This window comes from Callorhinchus milii, unplaced genomic scaffold (genome assembly GCF_018977255.1).
Source record: "Callorhinchus milii isolate IMCB2004 unplaced genomic scaffold, IMCB_Cmil_1.0 Scaffold8, whole genome shotgun sequence".
Classification (NCBI taxonomy): Eukaryota; Metazoa; Chordata; class Chondrichthyes; order Chimaeriformes; family Callorhinchidae; genus Callorhinchus; species Callorhinchus milii.
This window is the reverse complement of record NW_024704749.1, coordinates 7227326-7253500: the sequence shown is the minus strand read 5'-3', so window position 1 is coordinate 7253500 and position 26175 is coordinate 7227326. Positions and strand designations below refer to the sequence as shown.

The 26175-nt window shown below is 47.4% G+C and overlaps 1 protein-coding gene across 3 annotated transcripts in view; it reads left to right on the top strand.

The window, feature by feature from the left end:
- Nucleotides 1-24425, top strand: part of sh2b3 (SH2B adaptor protein 3) — a 68807-nt gene extending 44382 nt beyond the window's left edge. For all 3 annotated transcript variants that reach the window (XM_007902263.2, XM_042337453.1, XM_042337452.1), the window contains 6 exons: nt 14347-14448; nt 15080-15171; nt 17381-17475; nt 17996-18210; nt 18820-18991; nt 23728-24425. In XM_007902263.2, the coding sequence (XP_007900454.1) occupies nt 14347-14448; nt 15080-15171; nt 17381-17475; nt 17996-18210; nt 18820-18991; nt 23728-24035 (984 nt within the window). In that variant the 3' untranslated portion in view covers nt 24036-24425. The remainder of the gene's footprint in view (nt 1-14346; nt 14449-15079; nt 15172-17380; nt 17476-17995; nt 18211-18819; nt 18992-23727) is intronic.
- The last annotated feature ends 1750 nt before the right edge of the window (nt 24426-26175 follow it).

The following is a 26175-nucleotide window of genomic DNA, read 5'->3' as shown; positions in this document are numbered from 1 at the left end:
CGCTTTGAGACGTCTTAATGACGTGATAAGGCACTACCTCAAATGCAAGGATTATTATCATTATAATAAATGTAAGTTGTTGTCAGATACCAATGCTCAGCAAAGATGGGTGCACGCACGAAAAATGAGCAATTTTCCTCTCCCCTCGTGTTTAAAATGACTTTCCCCGCGAGTCAATTTACCAGTCATTGCCTGTGCTATGACCTTCCTTTGCCACGTTTCAGCCCCAGTGAGAGTCAGCCCCAGATTTCTTTCCTTTTCCTCAGGAGATGTTCATGGACATCAACAGACAAACCATGCCCCGGACGTGATTGTTAGCTACACTGCAGATATTTGAGGTTACTGAGTGCAGCTGAACATGCGTGATACCACACCCCAGATTACATACATGCCTCTCACTCTGCTTCACCTCTCACACAGTCACCAGAGCCAACTAAGTACCAACTGGTGACTTAGAGGACGGAGAATCCTGGAATAGCAAAGCTGCAAACTACTGGGAGACTTAATTTAGCTCACGGTGTTGACTAAATCTGAATTAGTTGTTAGGATCAGCTTTGCGTGAACCCATTTTTTTGTACTATAAAGGCCCTTCTAGAAATCTGAGCTGCCTTGACGCACTCAAAAGAGTTTTGACTGAGATAAACGAAACTCTAACCTTTACTTAACCCCCCGACCACAGCTCTATCACTGCCTGTGTACGTGAACTGTGCATATATCAGTCAGCTGTGAAACAGAAGGCATCTGATGTATGGATTGTATCTAAACCCAGTACATTATGCCCCATCTCTACCCCACCCCCTGCCGAGATTTAGCTCATGATAATAATAATAATACTTGCATTTGATATATCGCCTAATCACGTCTTCAAGACGTCGCAAAGCGCTTCACAGAATATACTGTAAAGTGAATTGACTGTATGCTTTGTGGGCGAAACATGGCAACCAATTGTGCACAGCAGCGTCCCACAAGCAGTTGGTGCTGAGTTAGCGAATCTCAACCAACTTTGCGACAACTGTGTCGCTAACCTCAAGAGCGATGCTTTTAGTCCCATTTCCCTGCCCTTTCCCCACACCTTCTGTCGCTGACTCTTTTTAAGATAATCAGCATCAAGCATGAAGTGACCTCTCCCGATGGAAGTGTCACAGATAACACTGGTGGATGAAGCTAGGAACATGCTAGATAGACTGTGATGAACCCACTGCCTCCCTCTTTCCATTGAATACCCTGATGACCCATCAGTTTCCCTGGCTACAGGGTAGAAAATCCCTACTTGTCTCATCTACTGGTGGGGGGGAGGAGGAGGGAGGGAGAGCGGGACGAGAATATTGGAAGTTAAGGTGGGGGTTAAAGAGTCTCTATACGCTAACTACACTGCACGCTGTGTCAATTGTTGGTATGCGAAATATTGCTATGTGCTGATGTGCAATGCGTTCAGGCGAGATTGCAATCAGCCTGTGGCAAATATTTCAGAGAAATCCGTTTCAAAGTCAGCTTTAAAGTTCATGAGCTCAGTGATAGAACCAAAGGACGATGCTCATCAGTTTGCCAGCTGCTGGCAAGAGTTGATAGAGACCGTGTATGTATATAAGTGTATATATATATATATATATATAAAACCAAAGACACAATTGTCTCCCTCCTCAGTTTTTCAGCGCGTGGAGTGTTTTTGCTGTTATCATCTGGTAGGATCAGGTTCGAAAACTTAACAAAATGGTCATCTCTCTCGTATCTGGGCGATCTGAGTGTGTGTGTGTGGGAAGGGGTGGGTGGTGGGAATGTGTGTGTGCGAGTGTGTGTTTGAGTGTAAGTGTGTGTGTGAGTGAGTGTGTGTGTGTGTGTGTGGGATGTGTGTGTGTGCGAGCGTGCGTTTGAGTACGAGTGAGCGTGTGTGTGAGTGTGCGAGTGAGTGAGTGTGTGTGAGGGTAAGTGAGTGTGTATGTGTGAGAGTGCGAGTGCGTGTGGAAGTGTGAGTGTGTGAGCGAGCGAGCGCGCGTGTGTGTGTATGTGTAAGTGTGTGCAGACGTTTTGATGGAACACCTGTACCAATTCAGAGAAGTAGCTTTTACTATGCAAATGAGTACTTGGAAAGGGGGCCGGGTCTGAAATTGCTCGCTTTCACAGTGCGGCTGTTGCAAACGCCTGCGTAACGTTTGGAAAGGCTGCACCATTTTGTCAACAGTGCCTCTCGCTCAGAAACCATCACAGCTCTAGCCCTGCGCTCCCCGGGAAGGAGGAATCCATCGCGGGAATTCTGAGCGCCTTCCTGATGAATTAACGCCGCAAATTATTTTTAAAACATCGCAGGCCTACGGGGAAAGAGGGGTGGGGGGGGGGGGGGGGAGTGGGATTGATTGGGCAGCTCTTCCGAAGAGCCAAGCGCAGGCACGATGGGCCGAATGGCCTCCTTCTGTGCTGTAATATTCTAACGTTCTGAACAAAGGGCCGAGGGAGAGGACAGGATGACTTTGTGCAGGCTGTCACACTCAATAGGAAATGGATATACAAAGTGTTTATAATACAATGAGTGGGTGACTAGATAACCAGTTCAGGGCAAGTCATTGGATATTTAACCCTGGTTTCTTTCTTGAGGGAGCAGGGAGGGTGGGGAGGGAAGGGGAAGACGCAATCGTTAAATTCAGTTTGTTACAGCTTGGCATACGTACAAGGGTTGGCCGGACTCCAGCTCGGATGAAACCATTTTTTTAAAAAAAAAAACGAAAATCACTAGTTTATCACTGCCCCGAGCGGAGGAAATGAGAACGCTTCACTCTTACTTAGCATCAATCTTTCAAGGAAAAAACCCCTCTTAAATTAAAGCCCGAACGTGCTGTGTAATTTCACACAATGCACGGTGGCCCGAATGAGTAATTTTAAACAATGTGGAATAGTATCGCGTTAAAGCGGTCGCAACTCCTGAACCGGAGTGAAACTGCGCGCATTGAAAACAGCCGTAAGTTCCAGCCCAGTTTCAATGAGGGTTCGATCGGCTTTCCGAGTCGTGGAGACCTGTGGCGTAGTGCTCAAGCACGCTCGCCTCGCAGGCAAGAGGACCTGGGTTCGACTCCCGGGCAGGGCAAAATTTGGTGCAAGTTTCCTCACTCCGCACACACACGCATCTGTTTACCTGGCAGTAAGCAGCAACCCCGGCTGTGAGTCGACTGGCGGATCACTTTCCGGGGGTAATAGAACAACCCCTTCAAAAAAAAATTGGGTCACTCAATCCACCACCACTTGTGGGACACTGTGTGCGCAATTGTGTTTCGCCCCCAAAAATACACGTCGATTCACTTTACAGCGTATTCTGCGAAGCCACTTGAGTCGTCTCAATATTTTTGCGGATTAGAATTCTTCCGTGTCAGGAACGGTTTGCGAAAACGCATTCGTTTAATACGGTGGCGGAACAGAGGTGTCTTTTTTAAAAAAAAACGTTCTCAATATTAATAATAATAAAACAATGACAACTTGCGTGATATAAATGATCAAATCTTGCCCCTGCCCTTGTCCGTGGGAGCCGGGGGGGGAGTGGGGAGAGGGTTCAGCGTGAGCATAACATAAGAACATACGAATTAGGAGCAGGAGTAGGCCATTCAGCCCCCCTAGCCGGCCCCGCCATTCAATAAGATCATGGCTGATCTATTCTAACTTGTCTTGAGTATGTTCAAGGAAACCTGGACACAGCTTAAAAACAAAGGGCACCTTCGTGACTAGTGTTCGACCGGCTGCTAACTGCTCAACTTGCACCTCAGCAGATTGTATTTACGTCAATCTGGAACCGCTGGTGCGCAGCTGAAATGCTCATTTCAAGGGATTTGGGTGGGGTGGTTCTGTGACTGCCTGTGGCTAAGCATTTTCACATATTCAGAGCCTACCTTGGTAGGCTTATCTGCAGCATCAAAACTTATTTCCTTTCTTGAAGATAGCGTGCTTGACTCGCTATCAACCTGCTTTACTAAACTCTCAGGATATGTGTGTGTGTATATATGTATATATATATGTGTGTGCTATCATGAATGAGCAATTTTTTCCATTCATTTCTGGCGACACGGGTTAAAAAGCTTCCAGAGGGCATTTATTTCGAAATCCTTGTTCCTTTGGTTGGCTTGCTCTCTCTCTCTCTCTCTCTCTCTCCCTGAGCTAAAGCTCGTTCCCCTTATAGAAGCATTCACAATTCTAGCGTACTTCCTCAGCGTTTATGTTCACTGAATTCATCTTCCTTAAAGGGGCCTCTCTCTCGCTCTCTCTCTCTCTCTCTCTGCGTCTCTCTCTCACATGCTAGGAAGTCACACTGCATGGCTTTGAACGAGGGATTTGTGTGGCGCGTGGAGTGATTTGCACAGCAAGCGTGGAGAGATTGAGGATTACATTGTGGAACGCACTTACATGCTCAGCGTTCAAACAAGGCTCATGCGGGAAGCGAACAAAAAAAAAAGTGGTTGAGGTTTCTCAGGTCCCAACGCAGTTTTTGTTGCTTTTTAAGAGTCAAAATGTTTGCTTAACAATCTGAAAAGAGTCTAAGTATATTTCTAAATACATCCCCCACCCCCAGGCCCCAGGGTCCATCCCCTCACCCTGTCTCTTAATTATCTCCAGGGTTAATTAAAGAAATTGTGGTTAAGAAACACGTGGCCTTAAAACCTTACCTCAACAACAGGTTTAGACTAACACTGCCCCCACATGCGCTCCTACACGCCTGACTGCAGGGGAATGTGTTTCTCTCTCTCTCTGCCGTTTATAGGACGGAAATGCGTCCATCTTTTGTTATTAATTTTGCCAAGACGGTTTTATTTTTATTCGCAGCCATCAGAGCGGCATTTCGACTATCAATTTTTACTTTGAAAGTTCATTTTAACCACCACTGCCTGGCACGGAGGCGTGAAATCTTAACGGCCAGGTTAAATCAATCAATCAATCAATCAATAATAATAATAAATTGGTCACTCAATCCACCACTCTTTGCGGGACGTCGCTGGGCGCAATCGGCTGCCCCATTTCGCCCACATAACGCACAGTCCATTCGCTTTACAGTATATTCTGTGAAGCGCTTTGAGACGTCTGGAAGACGTGATAAGGCGCTCTATCAAATGCAAGGATCGTTATTGTTATTCCCGACTGCCTGATAACCAATCGTTTTTGACACCTGCGATGAAATAGCGCGAATTAGCTCCCGTAGGAACACAGGAACAGGAGGAGGTCATTCAGCCCTTCGAGCCTGTTCCGCCATTTCATTAGCTCGCGGCTGATCGATGGGACGGAACTCCCGTAGGATGGAGTTCAGAAGTGTCGCCGTGAGTTTATTTTGTCGCAGTGAACACATTTCCTCATTTCTTCTTTTGTCCTTGTGAACGGCATTGAAGGGGGAAATGAGAATGAAACATGTCAAAGGCAATGCGTATAGATAGTGGGCTTTCAACTAAAAACAGAACTAAATCTGCAGACGGCTTTCACAGTTCCTCTCGGGCAGGGCACGTGCGTGAGATTCCACGCTGTGCGCTTTGAGCCGTGCCAAAGCACGTCTCGTTGGCACAGGGCAAAGGCATAGTTGGGGCTGTCAGTCCGGCTGGGAAACTATGAGACGCTGATATCAAGGCCAGGCCCTCGGGAAAGGTCTGAACCTCGCGGTTATTGACTCGGTTATTCTCTGGACTTTCAGCAAAGTTTATTTTCTCGCGACGCCGCTCGCATCTGCTCGACTTCCTTCAGCTGCAAGGGCTGCGCTATTACCAGTTGCTTCAAGACTGGCCGACAAATAGGAGGAGGTTCTCGTACTCTTGTATCTAAGTGTCTTTGCCACAGAGTGCTACCGTGTTGTGCCCCGGGTTTCTGTCAATACCTGCAGGAGAGAAGCAGGAGATTGGCAAGGGAGAACTCTCTCCCCCCCCCCACCCCGAAAACTGAGGCCCCCGTATTTGCTTCCAAATTGATATTGGTTTGGGTTTGAGTGGCATATTTATAGCAGAACGGGAATAAATTACCCAAATTAAGTATTGTTAAGATCAATCGTATACAAATAGAACACAAAACACACGTACCCTGATACACACACACACACACACAAAACACATACACACTGACACACACACAACACACGCACACTGACACAAGCAACACACACACACTGTCACACATGTTTATTTCAACATAAGACACACACACACACACACACTGACACACACACAACACACACTGATACACACACACAAAACACATACACACTGACACATACACACACACAAAATACACACACTGACACACACACACACACTCACATACACGCACTCACACACTCAAGCAGTACCTGTATTTCGGTGCTGTTGAAACGTGGCTGCGTTTGGGTATACAGGATCGTATGTGATTTCCTGTTATTAAATACGAAGGCCTAAGTGATTAAAGAAGGATGGACCACACTAGGCTCTGACTTATGCTCATCTATAGATCCACCAAATAAACACTTAACGGGAGGAAGGCTTTTGAGACCACAGAGGAAAAAAGAGATTTCTGCAACACTGTAAAGAGAGAGTGGCTTTACTGTACAGCTAGATATTTTGCATCTTTGTTGAGTTACTGTTGGATTTGGAAACCTATACACTCTGCTCGGCACGCTGCTCAGCATTGTGGCTTTAATGCACGGCAGTCACTCATGTTCACCTTTGGGCTTTGCAGAGAAGATAAGCAAAGCTCTAGACAAACTTTGAAGGCTGGGGCCATCGTTTGCCTTGGATCGGTCTTCTCAAGCATGTGATTCATTGAATAGTTTGGAAACTACCACAGCTGTTGCACGAGTCAAAGTGAAACTGCAACGGGATAGTCAATCTTACATTACAATAAGTTTCCTTTATGTGGTCTCACCTATCTTCTTACTTAACACTTTTTACTGCCACCGTTTAATGTGTACCCTGGTGCTGAGTTGACGCAAACTGACAAAAGCCATAGCCAGGTCTCGGTTTAGTGAACGGGAATAAGTTCAGGCTTGTCAGAGCTATTTTAATCTCTCTCCTCCTTTTCAGAGAAAAAAAAACTCCCTTCCAACTCTTGCTTTCTGTGTCACTGTACGTCCGGAGTGGCTAATTCTACAATCGGGAGCTGCCTGGGGTCTGAGCCTCTGGGATCTGGATGTTGTTGGCAGTTTTTAAACCGTGTTCGCTTTTCTGACAGTTCAATAGAAAATGCAAGGATTGCTGTAGCCAATTCCGAGTCCGGCCTTTTCATTTGTTTCCTTTCATTTCATGGAACTGTTTCAAAAGGAGGTAAAAGCTCGAAGCGTAGTGCCCTCTGCACGTACAAGATTAATGTCCCCGCATTAGGATGTCGCTCAGGGCTTGTGTGGTTTAGTGGTTGGTAAAACCCGGATCCACTTTCTGCAAATGTTCCCGGAAAAGTTCCCACTAGAACATAACTGGCAATCCCCTGTGTGTCAGCCAAGTCACGGCTTTCCTGGGAGTGTGCGTGTGTGGTGTGACCGTTGGGGGTCAATTTTGCAGGAATTCTTAACGTGTTTTCGTAATTACGAAATGGCAGTGGGCGCAGGCAGGTGGGTGAGGGGGTACCTGGAAAGTCATCAGAGGTTGATATCACAGGCTCACGGATTTTCGCCCACAAAATACACAGTCACTACACTTTGCGGCGTATCCTGTGAAGCACTTTGAGACGTCTCGACGTCGTGATAAGGCGCTACATCAACTGCAAGGATTATTATTGTTATTATTATTATTATTTGCTGATATTAGAGATAGCGCAGAATTCAGCCCTCCCGGCTTTGTATCTGCCTGTACTTTCCTGCAGGTGACGACGCAATTAAATCCACGACAGATTCCACAGCCGTTGCAAGGCTGTCCTTGGGACTTGGGATTTCTTTCCCGACACGAAAGTCGCTCTACAAATGTAATTTGTCGTTGTTCTTCCTCTTCGCCGCAGTTATTCCGGCACAAACGCCTTTGAGTGGTCTCAAAGCGCTTCACGGAATGTACTGTAAAGTGCAATGACTGTATATTTTGTGGGTGAAACGCGGGGCCCAATCACACACCGCAGTGAAACCTCTGAAAGGGTCCGAATCTCTGGGAACCTACTTTGTTGCTTTCAAAGCTTTGGTTGCAAACCAGTGATCTAATTATTTGAGGTTTGGAAGCAGGGAAGTGTTCCGAGTGTGAGCGTACGTGCCTGAGGGCACCACATCTGTGCCCGAAGCTGCCTATCCGAGTGTCTCGCTGCTGTATAAGTAGCCACACTGAGCCGCCTTGTGCTGCACACAAACAGGCAAAGCTCTTGCCCATATCTTCTTCCTGATGCTTTTGGCTCGAAACGTTACTCGGAACAGTGGAGCTTCTTCCTTTCAAGCGTGTGTCGCACACTGTCCTGGAAAGGCTTCTCCTGACTGTTACTCTAAACAGGAGGGAACACAGCAATCGCTCAAATGTGGCAAGGCAAAGTGCCTTGCCGAGCCACGAGATCAACACTCAGGACATCCAAAGCAAAGACTTCCTCACGGGTCTGTCATCGTCTGACCGTCTCTCGATGACTACGGCATGAATCTCCCAACGGCAAGCGATTGATTGTCTTGCAGGTGGGTTTTTTTGTGCGTTGGGTGGAACAGGAACAGGGTGACAGAGCTGTAACAAGGGACGGATGCTGGTTGAGCGATGGTTAGGGATAAGGATTGCGATTGCTCGCTCTTCAGTCAACAACAACATCTTGGATTTGGATTTACAACAACAACAACAACAACAACAATTTGGATTTATATAGCGCCCTCTACGCTGGACGGCGTCTCAGAGTGCTTCACAGTAACGGATCCCGTGGCCGCGCCAGGGGGAGGGGTGGGAAGGTGACCATAGGCACGGTCGAAAAGAAAGGTCTTCAGCAGGGACTGAAAATGGGAAGAGAGGGGACGAGGCGAAGGGAGTGCGGAAGGGAATTCCAGAGCCTTGGGGCATAGTGACTGAAGGCACGTCCGCCGAGGGTGGAGCGGAAGACTCGGGGGACGAGGAGGAGGCCAGACCCAGAGGAACGAAGGCAACGGGTACTGTTTTGAGGAGAGAGGAGGTCAGAGAGGTAGGGGGTGCAGAGGAGTGGAGGGACTTGAATACAAGGGTAGAAGGCGGTGCTGGTGAGGGACCGGATGTGGGGGAGGAAGAATAATTGGGGGTCGAACCAGATGCCTCGGGTGCGTACGGGTTCGGAGAGTTTTAGGGGGTGGTCGGGTAGGTGGAGGAGGTGAGAGCTGTGAAATTTTAGACGTTGACGAGAGCCAAAGAGTATGGCTTCCATCTTGTCAGCGTTCAGCTGAAGGAAATTTGCGCTCATCCAGCCCTTGAGATCTGACAGGCAGGTCAGTCCTGTTTGTGGAGGACTTGACAAACTGGTTAGATTTTCTGCAGTTTGTTACATAGAGGAAGGACACTGGGTTAGTGTCCCAGGACTTATAATAATAATAATAAAATAATAATAATAATAATAATAATAATCATCATCCTCGCATTTGACGTAGCACCTCATCACACTGTTGAGATGCCTCAAAGCGCTTCACAGAATTGACTGTATATTTGTGGGCCAAACAGGGCAGCCAATAGTGCGCAGCAGCATCCCACAAACAGTGGTGGATTGAGTGACCCAATTCTTCTTCTTCCTCTTAGAATTTGAACAGCCGAGTTCCTATTACTGCTGGGTAAACGGAGGCGTGCGTGAGTGGAGTAAGGGAACTTGCCTAAGGTTTTGCCCCGGCCGGGAATAGAACCCGGGTCCTCTCGCTTGCGAGGCGAGGGGCACTAACCTAGCTCGCAGGATGACTTGGGAGGTTTCTGCTAGATGTTCTACGAGAGCTGCTTTGGGTAACGTGATCGCAGAACATTCCCTGTAAATTAACTACCAGGATTTCTTTTACGGTTTCGCTCAGATTTCACTCCTATAAAAAAAACCTTACAGAGCTGTGAAGTGCAGTGAAAGCTTTGACAGCACAACTCACAATGTAGGTTAATATTGTCCTGGGGACATTTTGTTCCCGTTCAAGCGCAGATCTCTCTCTCTCTCCACGGTGAAAAGGCGTGAGTAATTTAAGCCGTTTAGTTGGTCTCTTGGCTCGTCCCGAATGTTTTTATCACGTAAAGGGTAGTGGAAATCTAGAACTCTCTCTCTCTCTCCCCCCCCCAAAAGGCTGCGGTTGCTGGATCCATTCACATTTTCAAGACTGAGGTGGATAGATTTTTGTTGGGTCACAGGGATATACGGCAAAGGCGGGTTAACTGGAGTTGAGGTACAGATCAGCCATGATCGAATAGAATGGGGAACCAGGCTCGAGGGGCTGAATGGCTTCCTCCTGTTCCGATATGTTTTCAAATGTTCCAAACTATTATGGTTCGCGTTAACCTCCCGCGTTCAAGAGCGAGGATAGTCCTGACTTGGCGCTTTCAGGGGATCCAAAGGATTGCGGTATTTCCAAAATGGATTCTGTTCCTTAAAACGCTCCGAGACGCCACCTCTACGTGAAGGGCGTTTTCTAAGTGCAAGCGGTTGTCAAATAAATGAAGTTGTTAAAACGTGGTCAGATACCGGTCCGGCTCCAGGGCCCCTGACATCTGTCTAAGTGATCTGGGATACCACACTGTGTGAGTAAGTAAAAGCAAGTTGTCGTCGTCGGCTAAAGTGCCCAGAAATGATAGCGTGGGGGAAGGGGTGAGTCGGGGGTTTGGGGCAGCGAAGGGGTGGGATGGAGGAGGAGGAAGGGAGGGAAGGGTTGGTTGGAGGAGGAAGAGGAGGAGGAAGAGAGATGGTGGCGGGGGTGGGAGATACTGAGTGAAGGCTGAGAGCTTTCTCATGGGGAGTCATCACTCAAAGCTGCTCTCTCACACCTCCTAGCGGTGGTTACCACTCACTGTGACCACTAAGGCTGGGTGGGATACCGATCCGCCCAGGTGATGGACCATGTGTGTGTGTGTGGTACATAGAGGCCCTGACCTAGCACAGGGGATGACTGAGCAACCCCTGGCTTTCTCTGTGTGTGTAACGTCACTGTGCATTGACCTGGTGAAAGCGCTTACACACTTGGTCTCCGTATTTTTGGGATTCTTTGATTCAAACTGTCCACGTGGTCTGTTTGTGTGTGCATGTGTGCATGTGCCTGTGCGTGTGGGTATGTGTGTTTGCATGTGCATGTGTGTGTGTGGGGGGGGGGGGGGTTGAGGGGAACACATTGACCCGCTGAGCTGCGTCAATGCTGTCCGAAGACCTTTCGCGCAGTTGCCGTTACGCTGTATAGCACAGACTCGCTCCCTGAGATGTTCAACGTCCTGGGCGCACATTGGGGTTCGTGTTTCCGTGCCAAACTGGAGCTGTAGCATCTCACGAAGAAGTCAAAGATATTTTAACGCAGTTTAAAAACAAAATCTGTGCCTGAGGAAAGCGCACTGACACAGCTACAGACGTCTATGGGATGGAGTCTGTCTAGCTCTTTGAATGCATCTCCCAAATTGGCTTGCAAGTGGGAATACCAGACTGGCTAGTAACCAACTATGTAGCCAGTCTCTGTTTGACGTGCATAGCTCAAATACTGATGTGCGAACTCACATGGTAATGTTATTTTCTTTGTTCTCTGTGTCATTCTGAATCGAATGAACAGGAGATGCAGAGTTCCTTTACATTGGGCCTGGAATTGAATGCTCCTGGTCAAGCTTGGAGCTAAAAACACTTGAGTTTCATCCCGCCTCGCATGTCACCCTTCCATTGAGGGAAAATAAATTCAATTTAAGACAGAATGTGAGATGTGAATGGAGGCGGGTCGGTTGGTCTGATCCCAGGAACAGGAGGGAGTAGGCAATTCAGCCCTTCGAGGCTGTTATGCCCCACTCTATCAAATCACGGCTGATCTGTACCTCAACTCCAACTACCTGCCTTTACCCCATATCCCCTGATACGCTGACCTAACAAACGGTTAGGTAAGATGATCAGATAATAATCCTTGCATTTGATAAAGCGCCTTATCACGTCTTCACAGGCTATACTGTAAATTGAATGTCCATTTGGTGGGTGCAAACGGTTGGTGTTTGGTGAGGAGATGTTCTGGGGACAGGCACCAGGAAGCATTCCTTTTTTCACAATGGGATGATGAACAGCCGGGATGAGTTCCGGGGGGGGGGGGGAGGGGATTCAAGGCCAGGAAACTTGACTCATTCAGGAAACAGCTGCAATGGGACCCTGGGAAGGCTGGTATCCCGGAAGGATGAGAAGGATCCTCTCCTGTAATCTTGTGATTGAGTCAGTCAGTCAGTCAATCAATCAATCAATCAGGAAGTAGTGTTGGAGCTCCTACCAGTGGCAGATGAAAGCTCCTGGCAGCTTTTTATCCCAAGCCCTGTCTTTCCCAGAAACTTCGACATGCTACCCTCTGATCTCCCTCCCCCCAACCCACAGCTCAGGTGTGAACCCTTAACTGTCCAGTGCCTTGGGACGTCCTCCTGACACGAAAGGCGCTGCATAAATGTAATTTGTTGTTGTTGATGGTGGTGGTGGTTAGGTAACCATTGGTCAGTGTTTTAGTTTGCCAGGCATTTCCTGCAATGCCCCACACACGGCCTATGAGCTTTTCAGTCACTTGTCAATAGCTGTGAATAGCTGAACACCAGCAGTCCAGTTTTGGAGGTGATCGAACCAAAGTCCTTTGCTGACTGGCTCTGATCCAGTCCGACATCAAGGTTAATGAGAGTTGGAGGTTTTAGGGCAAAATCAGTTGGAATAGGAAGGAGGAGGGGTGATGAGGGTGGGTTTCAAGTCAGTGAGGAGGAAAAGGATGTGGGATGATGGAGGGGAGGGGGGGGGTTGTGGGGGGAAGAGGGAAAATTCTACAGAAATAGTAGTCAGGCTTCCTGGGGCATTGAAGTGTGGCGTCCGTGGAGAGGTCTAGGGCTCGCTCTGCTGTGACCTCGTGTCTAGCTGAGGGAGGCAGGAAACCCCAGGAGACAGCAATGTCAGAAATCCTGCACTTTACTGTAACGAGTGACAGGAAGGTAAAACTGGGTTCCTACATACTGCTGGGTAAACAGAGGCGTGTGGAGTAAGGAAACTTGCCTAAGGTATTGCCCTGCCCGGGAATCAAACCCGGGTCCTCTCTCTTGCAAGGCGAGCTCGCTAAACACTACACCACGGGACTCCATTTAAACCTCTACAAGTCTCAGGAGCTGCTGTGATTGTGGAGAGGACAAGGAACTTACATGAAAGTCTGTGAAAAAAAACAATGGGAGCAAAGCGAGATCAAAGAGTCACTGGAGAACATTCAGATCTTGATTGGCCCATTAGACGCATTGTGATCAGAATAAAAGGATTGGGAAACAGATATCTGATGGAAACTATATCTGGGTCTAATTACCTTTAATATCTCAGATCTGCTGGAATTAAAAAACTTTTTACTTTTAATCAGTATCTTCCCCCAAACCAGATCCAGATGTTGAAATCCAGAGTGAGCTCCTCTTCTGAACAGATTGTTTTCAACTCTACCCCAGGGACAGGGTTAACTCCCAGGGCCAGACATAACTTACACTTTGCATACGTCATATTAAATGTATGGTCCCAACTGATAAGACTTGTGTGAGGTTTACTGTATTCCTGGTTTGCCAGAGCAGAATACCCGCTGGACTAGGAGAGGTTTTCTTATTAGTAAATAGGAACACAGTCAGACAGAGAAACTGCCCTTCGCTTCCTCAGTAAATTGCACCGATCTTTTCATACACGTTCAATGAAAGACAGTTTGTGATGCTATACAGAGCCCTGTATTGTTCTGTGCTTCAGGCTTCTTTGCATAAATTCATTTATTTAAAAAGAAGCCAAACTGCACAACTACTTATTTGTATTTATCATGATCTCAGTCATGCAAAACCCTTGACTGTCCAGCGCCTCGGGGACATCTGAATGCGATTTGTTGTTGCTGTTGTTGTTGTCGTCAAGGCAACACAGTGTTATTAATTCAGTGAAATCCCTTTAGATATCCTGTCCGACTGTTTATAGACTGCAGAGATACCTGGGCTCAAAGATGTTCAAATTCTTTTGCTTCACTTTGTCCCTTTACCTGTTTGTGGGACGTCGCTGTGCACAATTGGCTGCCGTGTTTCACCCACAAAATACACAGTCGCTCCACTTTACAGTATTTCCTGTGAAGACGTGATAAAGCGCTATATCAAATGCAAGGATTATTATTATTATTATTTTTAGCGCAGGGCGTCATTTGTGCCTTTTATATTAATCCTATTTCTCAGCACTTTCCCCGTTTCCCTTTGCAATCGCTGGACCCGGCTGTGAGAATAGATTACGCTGCTGGCAGCTGTTATCCATTTTCCTAATCCTCCCTCCTCTCCTCTTCTCTCCTTTCAGTCCTCAAAACCGAAGCTCAGTGCTCCATGTTCAGCAATCAGAGAGATAAGAATGTGTACGCCACTCGAGATGCCAGACAACATAAACACATTCGTACTGAAGGTGAGAGACGTAGGAACATAGGAACAGGAGGAGGCCATTCAACCCTTTGAGCCCGTTCCGCCATTCTGTTAGATCAAGCGCTCTGGGATGCTTCCCTGCGTGAGAGGGCACTGTATAAATGCACGTTGTTGTTGCAGCACAGAAGGAGGCCATTCGGCCCATCGTGCCCTTCCCGGCTCTTTGAAAGAACTCCACAACAAGTCCCACTCCCCCTCTTTTACCCCGTAGCCTTGCAAAGTTTTCCTTTTTAAGTACTGATCCAATTCCCCTTTGAACGTTATTATCGAATCTGCTTCCACGACCCTTTCAGGCAATGCATTCCAGATCGTAACAACTCGCTGGGTTTAAAAAAAAGTTAGTTGATAAACTCAAGCGGGAGGGAGGGAGGGAGAAAAGCTGTAAATCAATGAGAAATCCTCTCACTGACTAAATCATCATTTCCTCTTCTTTATAAAAAAAATTATGTGAAAGCAATAATTCTCAGAATAAAAGCAGCAATAAGTGATGTGGAATCGGCCACAGAGACTTGGTTGGCGGCTGGAACGCATTCCTCTGAGATTTTTCACTGCTGAAATCACTAACTAAAAATGTTTCTCTTCTCTCCCTCACTCTCTCTCTTCCCCTCTTTCAGGTCAAAGATCTCCCAGAAGTTATTTTTGAGACTGTTGATGATCAGCAATTGAGTTTATGGACAAAGGAAATCAGAGAATGTATGAACACAGGGTAAGAATGCTTCCTTCCTTATTTCCCATGTGGTCAAGCTTATTTGGAGGGTATTTAAACCCTCCGAATAAGATGGGGGTTGGGTGGGGGTGGGGGGTGGGGGGAGAGCCGGGAGTTGGGATTTGTGAAGTGCTTTGAGACGTCTCAAAGACGTGATAAGACGCTATAGCTAACGTAAGGATTATCATTATCATCATCAAGTCTGCCTTGATCTCTCTTTCCAACGCACTGTGTGATGAGGCGTGTATAGTGTGCCAGGGCCCATGTTTGAAGTTAATGACCCACAGGTTGTTCTGAGTATTAAACAACATCCGACTCGCTGGTTACAAACGATGGCAAAGGCCAAGGGCTCCCAGTGGGTGAGAGCTGAAGGGCTTTGCTGCTTCTCCTGCTGGGGAAACCAACTATTCATACCGTGGAGAGGCTGATCCCAGACTGACCGCACTCCAGCCCACTGTGCCTGGCCTTCGCTATTCCCCAGTGAAGCCCCGTTATTGGGGGCTTTGGTTCAGTGAATAAGCAACTCCCTGCGATCGATAAAACTGAAGCCAGGTTCAGGATGAGTCGCTTGCGACTTTAACGACTAAATGAAGACTTTAAAGACTTTTTTTTTAAAATGATTCGCCCACAAAATACTGCCAGTCAATCCACTTTACAGTATAATCCTGTGAAGTCCTTTGAGATATCTCAACCACCTGATTAGGCTCTATATCAGATGCAAATAATGATTATTATTATTATTGCACCGACAAAATACGCAATCACCACACTCCAGTTGCCTGGAGACGTCTGGCGAGCAATAGTATTATTTTCCATGGACAGTAGTGTTTCTTGAAGTTTAAATACTGAACAAATTGAAAAGCTGCGGCACAGAAACAGAGGAGGTAAGGAGGAACTAACGCAACCCCTACCAACCCCACCCCGAATGTAACCACTTTATCTGACGACACATTTCTCAGGCGTGAGAACGAAGGACAGACATGCTGTCGTTTCAAAAGAGAGAGGTTTTCACAATCATTGCTGCATCGACAGTGACAGTCACTCGAACGCAGGAAATTCAGGAAGCACATTTCGGAGTCGTGCTCGGCTGCCCTCGATTGCCTCTCACACACACACACACACACAACAGGGAGAGAGAGAGAGTTTTTTTCCGTGTTATTTCAAATACCCAGAACTGTGTCAGCGATTAATCATGGTGAGATTTGCACAACCTCTGGTCTCTCTCCGTCGGCCTCTGGTCCTCGCGTTTCCATGAATTAAATGCACGTTTCCTGTCCGACTCTGTGAAAACCTGCGAGAGCCAGACCCACAGCTTACTGACGCACAAATGGTCTGTAAGCCTTATCCTGAGTTCTCTGCTCCCTGCTCGTGCCAAGTCTCAAGTTGCATGTTCCTGGTGCACTACAGACAGTTGTTCCTCAGTGACGTTTCCTGGCTCGGCGCCTAACGTGGCTTAACTTGGCAGCCCAGCAGTTGAGATTCAGTAATTACACATAGACCAGAGCAGTACATGACTCAAGTTATTTGTTGGTTAGCTGTGAATAATAAGAATAATAATAATAATAATAATAATAATAAAAATCCTTGCATCAGATACAGCACCTTATCACGTCTTCGAGACGTCTCAAAGCCCTTCACAGGATACACTGTAAAGTGAATTGACTGTATATTTCTGTTAAGAGACAGGGTTTCTTTTTGAATAAACCTTTGATTTCCTGTTGCTGGCTCCCGCTCGCTTTAGTTCGCTGTTGCTGTTCGGGGGGGAAGTTACTGTCCACAAACTGGCAGCCGCGTTGACCTACAAAGTGCACAGTCACTGCACTTCATAGCAAACCCTGTGGAGTGCTTTGAGACATCCTCCCGACATGAAAGGTGCTATATCATATGCAATGATTATTATTATTATTAAAGCAACAAATTGCATTTCTATAGCGTGCCTCAAACTTAATTCCCCTCACCCCACCCGCCTCCCACCCCCACAACAACAACAACATCAACAACAAATGACCTCTGTGTAAGGTCTACCACGTCGGGAGGAAGTCTCAAAGGGCTGACCCCCAAAAGTCTGGGTTTCATTGCGTTTGGGTGAAACCGGTTTTAACCTGTAGAGATTTATTGAGCTGAAAGACGACCAAATGTGAAGCCGAAGACTGTGGAAAGTGAGCGAGGAGATGGTGAGACCAGAGACTAACCCGCTGTGTGATTGCAGGTCTGACGGAGCCGATGTGGAACTCCGCACGTCCCATCCCGACATCACACAGCAGCCGGTCTCCGGTGGCGGGAGCGCAGATTCCTTAAACCAGGGTAAGATTTCGCTTAGGATCACAAGGTCGCTTCAGCCCCTCTGGTCTCCAGTTCCCACAACACCCTAACCCAGCCTCTCCCGTCACAGCATTGAGCTGGTCTCTAAATGATTCCCATTTAGCCCTGGCCTCAGCCACCCTTCCTGGCAACCCTCGCTTATGATCAATTGTGCATTGGCTCCGAGCCCGATTCAGTCAGTTCCTTCAGTCATTCTGCCCCCACCCTTTGGAACTCCCATCTCCCAGCCCCCTCCTCCTCGACCTCGCCTTCGGTCACCCTCCTACCTCCACCCTCCCTGCCCTTCAACCCTCCTGATCCCAACAGCCCAGCACGGATCCAAATCCTTGACTGCCCAGTCCCTCGGGAACGTCCTCCCGACGTGAAAGGCGCTGTGTAAATGTAAATAAGTTGTCGTCCCCCGCGTGGAACAATCCCGCAGCCTCTTTTGCTGCAAAAGATGTCAAAGCGCACAGGATGTTTTCGCTGCTAAAAACCGTGACGGTGTGTCTTGTGCGGTCAGGGGCGGTCCACCACTGTTCAGCCGAACAGACCTGCCACAGGACAGACCAGCTGCTGGCCTCCTACGCCTGGTTTCACGGCCCCATCTCGCGATTCAAAGCCGCCCAGCTGGTCCAGATGCAGGGAGCCGAGGGACACGGAGTCTTTCTCGTTCGCCAGAGCGAGACCCGGCGGGGAGATTACGTGCTGACCTTCAACTTTCAGGGGCGGGCGAAGGTAAGCGCAGTGTTCAGGCTGTTCATCACGTTTACTGTTAACGCCCGCGTTAGACTGATCCCCTCAAGTCTGAGCTGCTTTTCCACCAGGCATTGCCTGTTATCACATGTTTGGCCACCCTTCCAGCCTTGTGAATGTTGACAAACACACACACCTAACACACACACACACCTAACAAGTCCTGACTCAGACAAGTTTCCTTACTCCAAACATCTGTTTACCTGGGGGGGGAATAATAATCCTTCGATCCATGACTGCTTGTGGGAGGGACGCCGCTGTGCGCAATTGGCTGCCGCATTTCGCCCACAAAATGCACAGTCAGTTCACTTGACAGTATGTTCTGCGAAGCGCTTTGCAGCGTCTCAATGACGTGATAAAGCACTACATCAAATCCAAGGATTATTATTATTAGTAGTAGTAGTATATTAATGCAACAACAAATTACATTTGTATAGCGCCCATCACATCAGGAGGAGCTCCCAAGGCGCTGGATGATCTGCAGATGAATAAATCAAACCCTACTGTCTAGGTTATGACCAAATGATATTCCTCCGTTAAGTGTTAAGAAGATCAAGCGATGATTGCTGAGCTGTTCTCCTAATCTTTCAGCATCTGCGGCTGCTGGTGAGCGAGCGAGGCCAGTGCCGGGTGCAGCACCTGCGGTTCCACTCCGTCATCGAGATGCTGCACCACTTCGGGATGTTCTCCATTCCCCTGGAGTGTGGACCCTCCTGCGACGTCAAACTCTCCAGCTACGTGGTGGCTGTCCCACGCCAGCCAGGTAAGCAGCGACCCAGAGCGGGCGGGCGGTACAAGATATTAGCAAATAACGGATCGGGATATAGTACACGGAGTCCTGTAGCGTAGTAGTTAGAGAGCACTCACCTCGCGAGAGGGCCCGGGTTCGATTCCCGGCCAGTTCGAGGCAAAACATTAGGCAAGTCTTCCTCGCTACACACGGGCCTGTGTTTAACTAGCGGTAAGTAGGTACCCGGTTGTTAGTCAATTGGCGGATCGCTTTCTGCGGGTAATAACCCCTCTTTTTTAAAAAAATTAATAATTTGCTCACTCAATCTACGACGGTTTGCGGGACACTGCTGTGTGCTGCCGCGATTCGCCAGCAGTCAGTTGATTTTACAGTATATCCTGTGAAACGCTTTGGGATGTCTTGAGGATGTGATAAGGCACTATATCAAGTGTAAGGCTTATTATTATGAGATAGTTCAGGACATGACCTGTACATGCGATTGCCAGGATGGTAGAAAACGAACTGGATGGACCTGGGTCTTCTTTTGTCTAGCAATTCTTATGTTCTTAAGACTTGTCAGTAAAACGGGCTTGAGAGCAGCTCTACTAATGTGGTCGGTCAATAAGACACCAGCAAAACCTCATACTGCCCCGTTCATAGCGAGTGTTTGCTGTGAGCTTTGCTTAAAGTCAAACACAGGGCAAAAAGAGAATGAGACCTCTCCCATTCCCTGTCTCTCTCCAGTCCTTCTTTAGAGATGAGCAGGGAATTGAATGACCGATTGGTCGAGTGTTTGGAGGGCACCTGGTGCCACTCGAGCCGAAAGCCTTCAGGAATGGGGTGCTCTCACTCCATCGGCTTCTTGCTCTCTCTCTCCTCATAACATCACGTGGTTCCTTTCCTGCTCCATCGCTTCCCTCACAGAACTGGTTCCCGAGTTAGAACTCAGACAGGCAGACGGTCAGCAGTTCAAACCTCAGGCCTCTTTGTTGCTCAGTGTCTGTGTGCCGCAGTTGGGATGAGTTCTGCCAGTTTCCGGTCCGTCTGTTTCTCTGCAACGGCTCCGAGATGAAGCTTTCCATCTGCTTCTGAGAAAGAGATGGAGAGAGAGAGAGAGAGAAAACAGCCTCTAGCCAGCTCCCCCCTGCTTCCTTCCTGTTGGCGGATCATTGACTGGTATTGGCACGGATCCTGGAGGTCCAACCAACTTGCCCAACTGACAGAAACATGGTTACACATCAAGGCTGCACAGGGCTGAGACAATAACCCTTTGCATTTGATATAGCGCCTCATCAGGTTGTCGCAACGACTCAAAGCTCTTCACAGGATTTACTCTATAAAGAGTAGCGCCGGTGGATTTGTAGGTAAACACGGCAGCCAATTTGCGCATTGTCTCGCAAACAGCCATGAAGTGAATGGCCAATTTTATCTTGCTGGAAGAAACCACAACCTCCTGACTCAGAATGCTACCAACTGAACCAAGTCAATGCACAAATTGATATCAATAGATGATATTGCACAGATAGGAAGTGGGTCACACAGATTTACTTTCATGCTGGGTTTCTAAATGCATCTGTAAAACTCTTCGCGATCGGATGCAAATACACAGTCGCTTTGGCACGACCTCCTGATGTATGATGTGTAACTAAATACAAGGATTATTATTATATTTGTTTCTGTGTATGCAATAACAACAACAAGTTGCATTTGTACAGCGCCTTTCACGTCGGGTGGACGTCCCAAGGCTGCTGGACAGTCAGGGATTTGGACCTGAGCAGGGGGTTGAGATCAAGAGGGTTGGAGGGTAATGGTAGGAGGTGAAGGAGGCAAGGGAGGGAGCGAAGGGACTGTGGGGTATGCACTGTGTGTTTGTATCTGTGAGGCAGAAAACCTCCCAGCTTCCAACTGCAGAAAAGTTCACCTTGCGACTGAACTCCTGCCAGAAAGCCTCCGAGCATCGTGTGGTTTCACACGCTGTAAACATTGACCTGATCGTTACACCTCAGCTTGTGCTGGCTGGGAACCAGCGCCCCACCTCCCCTCCCCTCCCACCCACAAACAGAATCCTGCCGACTCTCAGTACACGGTGTTCTAGTTTGCGTCCAGCTTTTGAAGTTTTAAAGTGTCAGATGCCTTCGAGTATTTCTGTTTGCACTTGTCGCTTCCCAGGAATCACATTACTGTCTCATCACTCTTTTGAGGAATACACACACAGCGCAGCTGATTCAAAACCTATAAACACACATCGCTATATTCATTCTGAAAATACCCATCAAGAGTGTGTGCTGACTGGCTGATATCTGCCACTTTCAAGGTCCATCTCAAGACCTTCCTCTTTGATTGTTCCTTTGGTCATGTTTACCCTCTCCCTCCACCACCACCCCCCACCCCCCCAACCTAGCTTTACTAGGCTCTGGAACTCCATCCCCCAGTGCCTTCACCGCTTCCTCTCCCTTTCCTCATTCAAGGCCGGTCTCAAGACCTTTCTCTTCGACCGTGCCTTCTGCTCCCCTCTCGACTCTCTATCCCCTCCTTGCTCCCTCCCTTCCCTCCCCCTGACCATTTCCCCCCTGCTCGGGTCCCGACCCAACTGTCCAGCGCCTTGGGACGTCCTCCCGACGTGAAAGGCGCTCTATAAATGAAATCTTGTTGTTGTAGCTGGTCTCCCCAGCCAGCACTGCTGCATGCCTCGAGGCAGCCTAACCTGAAAGGCAATATTAATGTAAATTTGTTATTTTTTATTGGTGTATTCCAACAGATATACATCCCAAACCACTGCTGCAAAAGAGAAGGGTGTTTCACTTCATGGCCGTTTGTGGGACTTTGTTATACAAAATATCTGTGTTCGCCAACAACACCACACCGACTGCACTTAATAGGAATTAACACAGGGCTTTGAGAACACACAATAGTTCACTTATTTGCCCTGTTGAAGATTAGGGTGACGAGGACTTAAGACCTGGAGTTCTCAAGGTCTCTTTTGCTGTTGGCTGAACAGTTGATTTTACCATTGAGTAAAATGCTTGTGGTGTAAAGGAAGTATTTCTGAAAGCGATGTGTACTTTTGAGTGTTGGCTGCAGCTCAGACCACTGCCCCTCCCCCCCCCCTCCCAAAACTGGGCTCCATGTGTTGATTAAAACCACATCCTCTGGGGCCTGTGTGTAGGAACCAGCTCCGCAGGCTCAGCTGGAGGCTATTGTTTGGAATATCCTGGCCCGAATGAAATATCCTGGTATAAGCAGATGAGCCTCTGTGAGGAAATGCCACCTGCACTGATTTAGATTAAGTCAGAAACACAGAGAAGCAGCCTGTTTAACCACGGACTCTCGTGGCCTGTATATATATGTGCCTCTTGGATAACGGAGAGAGAAAAAGAGAGACCAGTGTTACGCTCCTGGAAATGTTACGTCTTTTATGTTCACCAACTGAGAAAGCAATCAGTATCCAAGGTGGAGATCAGGATGATGTGCGCCCTCTAGCCTCTTGGTAACTGCAGCACAGAGTGAACCTCAACCATGGCTCAGTCCCTTAGCACAGACCAATGTGGGGTATCGTTTAAATCCCTTTGTTTAAATAACTCACTTCCAGATTTCCAGTTGACTGTTGTGGGTGATGTGCAGCATTTTATTGAGACATTGCAGAGTAGGTGCCACATTGGCTTCGATAGCATTGCTCCAGGAGGACGCTATATAAATGCAAGCTGTTATATATAAAACAGTCACCATCTAAAGAGACATTTCAGTGTGGTAAACGTGCAGTTATTGATTTGTGTGGGTTTTTAAGAAAGCACAGACTCCTGCTTTTCTATAACAATCCTTGCATTTGATAGCGTCTCAAAGCACTTCACAGAATATACTGTAAAGTAGATCTACTGTTGCTTCTGTCCATTTACAGTCGACTTTTTTTTAAAAAAAAGTAAATGTTATCGAGTGTGTGACACCAATGACAGGAAACGTCTTTGCAGAGATGAGAACAAGCGACACTTGCTGGGTTCCCATTTCCTCTTCCAAATACAGTGAGTGGCCTTTGTAATGAGAACATCTCACCCTCACTACTGACCACAGAGACCTGTGCCAGTTCTGATTCATGTCACACTGAACTTCACTCAGCCTGTTAAAGAGCCTCACCCAACCCAGCCTCCTTGGTTGGAGTTACTGGAACCCGAACAGACGGTTATGTGGCCACCTCGGGCAGCCAGAGCATGGAATAAACCCTCCATCACCCACCCCCTTCCCATCACAGGGCCATGAGCAACCAGCCAACGCTCAGAGCTGTGAGGCATGATTCAGCATTGGCTCATCGCAGTGCTAGATTGCTAACTCACCTCCCAGCACTTACTCTCTCCCAGCTAAAGGCTGAGGCTTTTATTTAAGATGCAGTCAAGAGGCCCCAAGATAATCTAACGTTGCACAGACCGCCCCCCCCACCCACTGTGCATCTAAGGGACACTGCCCCCTGTGAGGGGCGCTATTATCAATGCAAGTTGTTGTCGTTCACAATCTTCACTTAACTTTTAAAAGGAAGAGAAGCTGGTTTCAGAGATTTCAGTCCTTTGCAGGCAGTCTGCAGCCCTGCGCATTACATAAACACGGGATCCATGGAATTTCTCTGCAGCGATTGGGAGGGTTTGGTGTAAATGTCTGGAACGTTATCCTGCAGCGTGCGAGGCGCTAGATCAATACAAGTTGTTGTTAAATAATCATGGTTTCTAAAAATGTTTTCTAAAAGTTTCACTTTCTACCCTCCTCTTCTTCCCCCACCCCCAAAGGTTCTCTCTCACCCACCACTGCGTCAGTGCTGCCCTTTTCCATCCACCGCTGGAACTCAGAGCCCAGCCTCGCTCGCTTCAGCCCTTCCAGCTGGCCAACCGCGAACGTCTCGGAGAGCCTGCTGACCCGGGCGGCGACTGAGCAAGTGTTTCACACGGTGCCTCATCACGACGAGTCCCTGTCCGTCCTGAGGAGGAGCAGCTCGGTGGTGGTGCAGGCCAGACGCCAGCGGGACTCGGACTATGAGGTGGAACCTGCCGTCCCAGGGCACACACGGGCCGTTGACAATCAGTACATGTTCCTCTGATTTAGAAGAGCCCTCGCCTTACACCTGCCAAAACCCACCGCCATCTGGACAGAGCAGGTCAAACAGTCACACTTCCTGAAGAACAGGATATATGAATTTAAGCTGTTGACCTCCTGTCGCAGGTCGTGTGCGTGCACGAGTGTGAGCATACGTGTGTGTACGCATGCACCGACGTGTGTGTGCGCGCGTGCGCGCACGCACGCACACAGGAGGAAATGGGAGAATCTTCCAAGCCTCATGTTTGCTCTGCAGTTATACTTTCGGGTCTGTTGAAAGGCCTAATTGAAGTATTACAGCTACAAACTTCTTTGCTTTGATTGTTGTCTATTATAAAGAAAAACTGCTGTCGTCAGTCTATTGTAATAGACTTACAATCATCAACAGTCTTTGCCATCATTCAGCTTTGTACAAATTGTATATTTGTTGCATATAATTTTTTTAAAAGAAAAAAACATATTTCTTTATATAAGTATTTGCGAAACTCTTAATTTGATCAACTAAAGTTTGTTTTAAAGAACAAAACCCCTGCAGCAACACCTCTAGTTATTGGCTTGTTACCAAATCAGTGTCATTTCAGTTGAACTGCAAAATTTATTGCCCTCAACTTTGTCCATCAAAATCCATGACACAACCATGAGGCACAAGCAGCAAATTGCTTGCTTTTAGATAACTTTAATAACATCCACCCCCCTCTCTTACCCCATAGCCCTGCACATTTTTCCTTTTTGAAGTACTTATCCAATTCCCTTTTAAAAGCTACTATCGAATCTACTTCCACCACCCTTTCAACACACCAAAAAAGAATTAACTGCCCAGGTTCAAACCTGAAGCAGCAGCTTGGACAAAATGTGCTTACGGGTGCCCAGAGCAGGTATTTACACATTGCTAAGGGAATTATCCCATCGGATTTGAACCAATGAACTAACTTCCAAGTATTTATTGGTATGAGAGGTGGAGGTCGATTTACTTGTTGCTACCATTTAAGGATAGAATAATTGGGTATAATACATTTAGCATAGACTTTTTTTGTACAGTTTAAAGGTAGGAACACAAAACACTATTACTTGCTAAAACTTTGTCTCGGTTTGTATCAGATGCCCTTTCAGAGGGGTGGGTTAGCATGCCGCAGAATCATGCAGGCCGGCAGAAGGAATACCTCCCAAATCTACGGCCGATACAAACCCGGATTCTTCACGTTTCTAAATGATTGCACATATAATTTAACCAGTCTTTGATTTGAATGTCAAGGGCACCTCAGGTTTGGTGCCCTGCACATGCATTCTTTTGAAAAAAAATTATGCTTCATAATATTTGTATTCCACATTAAAAAAAACATTTGCGAAATAGATTTAACGCCAGAGGCAGTACATTTCCTCTAAACTTAAAAGAAGTGCAAATGTAACCATCATCAAATATGGAATAAAATCTTCCCTAGAAATAATAGGCTGTAGTTTTTCTTTGAAAATAAGTCAATAGGGCATTGTACAGCGAAAAAACACTACAAATTACCTGCATACTTAGCCTCAGGCTTTTCACGTCACTATATTAAGATTATTGCACCTTTGAAGATCAGTTAATTTTGTTTATATATGAACAAACTCCAAGTCTCAGTCAGGGCAGCATATTTAGCAGCAGCCCAGGCTCACTGTGAAAGGGGAGCTTGCGGTCTGGATCAATTCACCATTTTACAATTAGGTGGAGGCAACCTGCCTCACAAGTCTCTTCATTCTTTTTTTGGTTTGACACAAGGCAGAAACATCTCCAAACTAAACAGACTTCCATGCATCCCACCTACTCATGGAAATTCCAGAGATAGATTGTTGGAATGATCTCTCTCTCTTTCTCTGGAGTGACGCAAACAGTTTACCTAATTCCGGAAAGTATTAGGCACGGGTTGGCAAGAGCCAAGGCTTGGGGGGGGGGGGGGGGGGGGGGGACCCCAGAGTGTGCGCTGAGGTAACTGCTGGAGCCTAACCAGCCTTGGAATGTGGGTCAAGGTCTGCACAATTGCGTGTTTGAGAAGGGACCAGGGAAGCTGCTGTGGACTCTGCCTGACCAGTCTTCATATTAAAACAATCTTGTGTGTCTCTATTCCATTATTAACACTCACTTCAGGGCATCTGTTATACACTGGACACAG